Raw genomic sequence first — 7804 nt, forward strand, 5'->3', positions numbered from 1 at the left:
CTGCTTATGCCTTTTATCATTTGTATTTGAGACAGTTTTTGGTAGTGGTGTTTGGGGTATTTTGTGTGTAACTTACCCAGCAGAGATTGTGTGTTAACATCCCTTCTTCGAGTAAAATGTCTTCCAGAGAGATCCTTTGCCATGACAGTGGAAAGCAGAGTGTGTACAAATAGCAGAAGGAAACATGCAACCATTTTCTTCATCTTCATGAAACAGAGGGACACACAAGGATGTAAAACTGCAGGAGGAGGAAAGGAGATAAGTTCTTTGATTACATAAAATGATGCATTCCAACCACATCAGTCACCCAGCAGCATTGCTTCCCTTCCATCACATACAAACATGCAGAGACACAGGCACCAAACAATACCTACAACTTCAAGAAATAAGGTTTACACAATAACACAACAGTTGGCAGTCCCAGTGTAGCATTTCTAAATTCTGTTAGTTGAAGTCCATCATCAACACTGACAATAATTTACAATAATCAAGTGTTTTTAAAGTAAGAAAAGGAAGTTTTTTCACTCAGCCTGTCAGCATAAACAAGTTTCAGGAGGACACAAATATATTTTTGTTATTCCACACAGTGCTCCTTTGCAATTTTTTTTAGAAGTTTAATGGTTCTGTAGTCTGAGGGATTCTTGCTGCAGAAAATCTTGGAGAATTAAAATAGAAAGAAGAAAATATATTTCAGAAACAGCAAATATAAATGTGAACTGGCAACAACTCATGCTTACTTTTCAGAAGACAGTCCATGGTTGCTAACATAAAGATGTCAGTGCAAGATTAATCTTGCTTGTAGGAATAGACTCCTGAGGACTGGCAAGGAGCTTGCCATAGGTTCTGGAGCAATTTTATCATACAGAAGAACAAATTGACAGCCAAAATTCCTACATTAAGAGATTATTCCTGACGAGGAGCTTGTTAATGCTCTATAAAAAGCCATGGCTAACTCTGCCACAAACAGAAAACAAAGACTGACATGCTAGAGATTCATTTTCTGGCTGTGCTCCCCACTGGTGGCTTCCTCAGACAGAGGCTCCTTCTATGCTCCCCCAAACCTTTATTGGTGTGGTTGAGAGCACCCCACAGGAGCTGGATTCAGTCTTGGAGTGGGTAATAGGATGAAACTTAGTAAAGAGCTCCCCTAGGTGTGCAAGAGATGGATAGAACTACCCACTTTCATAACAAAGAACTGTTTTAACTGAATCTAAGTGGAACTTCTGAAGCAGTGCAAATTTTAACAGCTATTCTTGGTGAAGTAACTAAGACTTGAAAACAATTTTAACAGGGCCCTAAATCTAACAAGCAGTTATCTAACAGAAGGTAACTCAATGCTTCACTTCTGAAAGATAATTCATTTTGTTTCCCACCATGAACTATTCACTGACAGAAAGGAAAATTCTGAATATTTTCTCTCTAATAAAGATATCTCATTCATTATTTTTCAGTCTTTCCCACGCAACCATTACACATAATGTATTTTTCTGACTATCAATCTATTTTTCCTTTTGTGTATCCTACTCATCAGCCCCAAATGCAGACACAATGTTCTGGTGCATATGCCAAAATGAGTCCTTGCACTCAAAATGCTCAAACTTACTTCAGTGCTCAATATACTGGATACAGTAATGGGCATACATGATTTAAGGACATTTGAACTAGGAAACAAATGGAAATAGCTGGTGTTTATAAAAATGGCCACAAAATAATTAAATTTCTGGGCATCTGGATGGTATTGCTAGAGTTTTTCCAGTGTTCTAGTTAGAAACAGATGAACACTGGAAACAGTGCACACATCACTGGAAATGGGACCGTGTTTCCCTGGAGGTAACAGTTGTTACATCTGGAGATCACCAACCCCAGGTATCGCTTCACTCCTCGGAACACCAACACAGGCAGGAATTCTGTGCCAGGGGTCTCCTCTGGCTCAGGCCTGTTCATTCAGCACACGTGGCAAATGGACCCCAAGGACACATGCCAGTTCTAGCACTGATGTTTTAGAAAATCAGAAGCCATGCTGTCAGAGGGTGTCACCGTCATGTTTTCTGCAAAAATCCCCTTGCCCAGGATTCTTGTCCTGGGAAGCTGAGAAGCCTCAGAGAAAAAGGAAAACAATACTATCTCATTTGCTTCTCCTGTGTTTTTCTGCTTTGGAATGTGTTTGGAGATTGTTTATCCAACAGGTGCATGTTTCCTTGGTTTCATGTGAATTGCCTTAATGACCAATCACGGGCAAGCTGTGTCAGGACTCTGGAAGGGGTCATGAGTTTTCATTATTATCTTTCTAGCCTTCTGTAAGATCCTTTCTGTATTCTTTAGTATAGTTTAGTATAGTATTCTTTAATATAATATAGTATCATAAAATAATAAATTAGCCTTCTAAGAACATGGAGTCAGATGCATCATTCCTTCCTGCCACAGGGCACCCCGCAAATACAAGATCAGGGTTAAAGAGAATAGAGAAATGTCCTTGTTGCAAGGCTGTTACAGGATCTAGGTATGAACAGAATGCTCAAGAGGGCTTTCTGGCTCTTAACTACTTATCAGAGGCCTAACTCATCCCTCCTTTCTCTTCACCCTAAACAGCTATGGAAAGGGCACAAAACTCTAATAAATCCATTTTAGCTGTGGCTGATGGCACGTTAAACAACCAAGTACAATGCAGCAGAGCCTTCATAAAACATTGCTAAACAACCCAGTAACAGCGTGATGCCAAAGGAAATGGTGGTAATGCAGTGACTCAGGACAGTCCCACCCCAAAATAAACTCTCCTACATTCTGACACTTAAAATACTTTATACCTTTGCAGCAATTTTTGATATTTGGTCATAGTTACAAATTCACTAGACTCATAGCTGTCCATAAGCAACTCCAGAAATAAGGAAAAAGAGTGTTTGTTGTGATTTGGAGTCTTTGAATTCTGTGAGGAAAATGTTTACATAGCATTCAAATATATGATTAGATGACCATATAAACTGAGTAGTCTCCATAATCATTCATTAGCTGTCACTGAATTCTGGAATACATTAAATATTTTCAATTTAGTCTAATTTTTACCAATCCCTTCGAAAAGTAAGGTTGGAATACTAAAGAAACAGAACCACTGAATAGCATATTGCTCAATAGTACTTACTTTGAATTCAGAAACTTTAGATCCTCAGATCTCTATATCTCAATATCTCTAGTCTGACAATCAGAAAATAAATCTACTTAGAGATCCACCAAAAAGGATCCAGCTCTTGCTAAAATAAAATCTACTATGAACGCACTCCTACCCTCACCAACAGTGTTTTAAAATACTGTTTTAAACAAAAGCTATTCTTAACAGCAAAGAGGTTCAGTTGCCTCATATTCAAAAAAAAAAAAAAAAAAAACAAACCTACATATAATCTAAAATAAAAATGTAAGAAAAATTTCATTCATTTATTCATTTTCAGTGAGAAGGAAAAACCAAAAAACCCCAAAGCCAAAGGCTGTATGTGTGATAGCATACACTGATCCAAGCCTGCTGTCACCCCCTCATCCACACTGAAAGCTTCTGTGCTGCTTTCCTGGGCTGATGACAGCCTGCACTGGGTGCTTGGCTCTGGCTCCAGGTACACATTTGTGTCCACTGCTGCTTTTACATGACCAGTCTGTACTGTGGTTGCACGGCTGCTCCTCATACAGTCCTCCCAAGGTTCTCTGTTTATCCTCTGGGCCTTCTGCAAGGTCTCCTGTCCTCACTCTAGAAGCTGGATGGTGTTTACTGCACCACGCTTGGTATTTAACACCTCATTTTCCCAGTAGGCTAAGCTCTTCTGCCACAGCCCTCTGGGGCTGGTTAACCCTTGCTCTACCAGCTGAGAACACATTCCCAAAGTACCAAAGTTACAAAGTCATATTTTTGTGGCTACCTGGTGAATGTTTTTCAGGTACTTTGATTTGAGCTGTCAGCACTATACCATTGGGAACCAACTCCCCATGGCAGACCCAAGACCAAGTCACTGCAAGACAAACATCCTGGACAGCTCAAAAATCCAAAACCAAAAACAACAGCAACACAAAAACCCCAAAAACCAAAACCCCAAAACCCAAAACCAAAACAAAACAAAAACACAAAAAAAGCCAAAAAACCAACAAGAACAAACACCCCAACAACAACAAAAAACCCCAAAACCAAAAAATACCCAGCAAGAGGAGGTTTCCCAGTCCATGGGGCTTTACCCAGTTGAGCACCAGATCCACCAGCTTTCAGTGCTCCACTCCTCTAGCCACAGTGAGAGGAAGAAGAGTGGGGCTCTCACAGCAGCCTTGGAGCACTCAGTGCAGCACAGCGCTGTGCTGGACACGTGAGGAAGCTGCTAACAGAGAAGAGACAACTGCTGCTCACAGAGGTACAATCTGGTGAGGGCTGCTGGCCATATCTGCAGCTGTCTAGAAGAAGTTTGGTATAAAAGAGGAGATTTTCCCAGAAGATGGCAAATAAACAGATGGGCTCTCTGTTCTTTTAAGGCTTCCCTCATTCCCTAACTGGCTGCTAATCAAGAGCTGAATATTGCCATGGTGTGTTCTTACCAATTTTACCTGCGCTAGCTTAGCCATATTCCCATGCACCAGAGTAATTTTTCTGATGAACTGTTCTGGACTTTCATGAACCACAGTGTAGGAATACTAAAAAATAAAATTGAGATTTCCTCTTTAAAATAGCTATTTCCTTTGTTGGACAGCACTGAAACAATACAAGCCTGTTTCTCTGCTTTCAAATATCTTTCCATGGAAGTCTCCTTGAAAGGGATTGATGGCTGTTTAGGGCAGAGACATTACTGAATATTCAGTGTCAGTGGTAATAAATCAGTGACCTTCTACACTGCCTGTTGCAGGGTATTAATATTTGTCCTCTTCACTGTGATACCTCTTAAATAATATCAAGGGAAAAGAGATGCTCTGTGGCTTATGCCAAAGTCAGTGCCTCCCACCTCTTACCACACTTCAGGAAAATTTCTTTTACGGAGAAGCAGAAAACCCCTCCACTGGCCTGTAAGATCACCTTTTTTCACTCAAGTACCTTAAAATGTACCTGTCTTTGCTGAGCAGATCATGCTGAAAAACAAATTGGAAAACAAGTAATATGTTTCAGCTCATACCTTCTGCTCCTCTGTATGGTCTCCCTCCTTGTCTTGTAGTTCAAGTTTTCTTCCAAGGCTAAATCAGAAACATAAACTCCCCAGATCCCTGCCTCTCCACCTTCTCCAGCTACCAGCAAAACTGGCACAATACACACAAGGGGAAACACTCAACAGTTACGTGGAACATCAACACCTGCAAACAGTATCCCCCTCTTGAACCTTGTATAATTTCTCATCATAGATGGGAGGGAAAAAGAAGACAAAAAAAGCACCAGAGGCAACAGTTTTTAGCACTACAGAGGTTGCCTTTGGCTTTTCTTGTTCCCTAGGTAAAAGAGACAGCCTTTTTACTGTCATTAAGCTTCCAACAGACCTAACTTCAGTGTTTCTAAGTTATAAAGAACATAAGTTCATAGAAGAGAACCATTCTGAAGTTCTTTCAGCATTCCTTATTATCTCCCCATTTTTAAGGTAACAGGAAACTGTGATCAAATCAAAAACTTTCACTGAATGTAAATGAACTGCAAGCAATCTATGTGAGTCAATAAAATCAGTCTGTTTCCCCAATTTAGCAAACATGGTGAGTTACTTGGAAAAATAAATGAGGTCTTATTACATGAAAGCCACAAAATACCTCTTTCTCAATCCCATCATCTCAGAAATTAAAAAAAAAAGGGCTGCAGGCACTGTAAAGCCCTTCTAACTATCAGTTACAATATATTCCAAAGTACTTCACTATCCACAAGCCAGCACATGCATTACTAGTTCACTACTCATTAAAATCACTGTGTAGCATGGGCATCAGGACACAGAATATTAGTAATTTCCTCTGTCTTTCTGGACCAGTTGCTGACCAGTTGCTTGGAGCACAAGCCATATGAAGAACGACTGAGGGAGCTGGGGTTGTTCAGCCTGGAGAAAAGGAGACTCAGGGGTGACCTTATCACTCTCTTCAGCTCCCTGAAGGGTGGCTGTGGTGAGCTGGGGGTCGGTCTCTTTCTCCGGGCAACAACAGACAGAACAAGAGGACACGGTCTCAAGCTGCCCCAAGGGAGATACAGGCTAGAATTAAGGAGGAAGTATTTTACAGAAAGAGTGGTCAAATACTGGAATCATCTACCCAGTGAGGTGGTGGAGTCATCATCCCTCGAAGAGTTCAAAAAAAGACTGGATGTGGCACTTGCTGCCATGATCTAGTTGAATTGTTAGAACATGGGTTGGACTTGATGATCTTACATGTCTCTTCCAGCCTTGAATTTCTGTGATTCTGTGACACTTGCAGTTTCCAGTTCTAAAAAAGACCTATAGAGGCCCACAGAGTCCAACATCACAAATCATAATTATATATCATATATATATATATATATACATATATCATGTCCCTAGCCATGCAGGTATTGTGTGGGGGCAGGTGGCCACAACTGGGAGGGTGATATTTAGCATACCAGCAAGTAGCACCATCCTGCCTTCGTCATTACAAAGGAGCACTCCACTGTCACCCTGTTTCATCAAGTGATGCACTGGATTTTCTGTAACTCCTTGCTGCATAAGGAAGCCTCCACCAGGCTTAGCAGCACAGGACAGGTAGACACCTATTCTAAATCATGGCTATCAGTAGCATTTCACCAATAGAGTTAAATCACCAAGAAGAAACAGAGTTGCAGGTGCTGTAAGTTTGTAAATTCCTCACATGCTGCTCAACCCTGATGGCAGGCACTAGGTGCCCATGAACCCGGATGCCCACGAACACATAACTGCACCATGTCCTGCAAAGCATCAGAGCAGTACTCACTTGTTAAAACGTTTTTTAGCTCCTTTTAAGAGGCTACCTTGAGCCACTTGTGCTGTCAGTGGTATGAGATAGATCTGGCGAACTCATTATCTGAAAGTCAATTAGTAATTGTGGTGTATTCTGAGACAGCCAACCCAATTACAAACAGTTTTCACAGTAGCACAGCAAGCCACCACAATAACAAAAGGAACTCTTGACTTGGCAACACCAGTCTGGTATCAATCTGAAATAATGAGTGTCCAGACAGCAAGAGTAACCTGAACCTGCAGTGGATTTAGGACCAGAAGTTGTGTACTCCAGTGTGAGAAGACTGGGACAAATTCTTTGGATGGGTCCATGAAGCTTCATGGCCACAGGTTGTTTTGTATCTGCAGTGGGACACAATCCTAGCATGTGACAGCAATGTCTGTTCCAGACATGTCTGCATAGTGGTGGGGACAGGGTGACAACCACAGACTCACAAAGTCTTCCACCTTTGTCTCCCATGCTTCTATACAGTCCTCCTCATCCAGCACATATCCCTACCTTGGCAACTAAAAGGATATTCCAGTGCTTTCTGTACTGAGAGATGCCCCTGCCTTGCATAAGAATTGGGCTGTGGCTGAATCTCCACCAGCTATTTATTCCAGCTGCTGCTAAAAAATCCCACAGCGCAGCTGTAACTTGGACTAATAAAATCAAATGTGACAGTGGAGTAAATTAACTTCGATTTTGAAACAGTACAGGGAAGACCCAAAATGCATTACACAGCAGCTCCTAGAAGGGGAGGTGAATGACATTTGGTAATCAGCCAAATCATCAGCCCAGAAACCCAACCCTGTACAGGATACCCATGTGCAGAGCATAACCCAAGGTGCTACAGGACCCAGGAGGGTAACCACATTCTGGAAGCTGTCCAGAG

The 7804-nt window shown here is 41.4% G+C and overlaps 1 protein-coding gene across 1 annotated transcript in view; it reads right to left on the reverse strand.

Annotated features, from left to right (window-relative positions):
* The window catches only part of MATN2 (matrilin 2), a 58272-nt gene extending 58114 nt beyond the window's left edge, over positions 1-158 (reverse strand). The window contains exon 1 of the mRNA XM_058040339.1: positions 77-158. Coding sequence (XP_057896322.1) covers positions 77-143 — 67 coding nt within the window. The 5' untranslated portion in view covers positions 144-158. The remainder of the gene's footprint in view (positions 1-76) is intronic.
* Between the last annotated feature and the right edge of the window lie 7646 nt (positions 159-7804).

The sequence above is a fragment of the Melospiza georgiana genome, chromosome 1 (assembly GCF_028018845.1).
Source record: "Melospiza georgiana isolate bMelGeo1 chromosome 1, bMelGeo1.pri, whole genome shotgun sequence".
Taxonomy (NCBI): domain Eukaryota; kingdom Metazoa; phylum Chordata; class Aves; order Passeriformes; family Passerellidae; genus Melospiza; species Melospiza georgiana.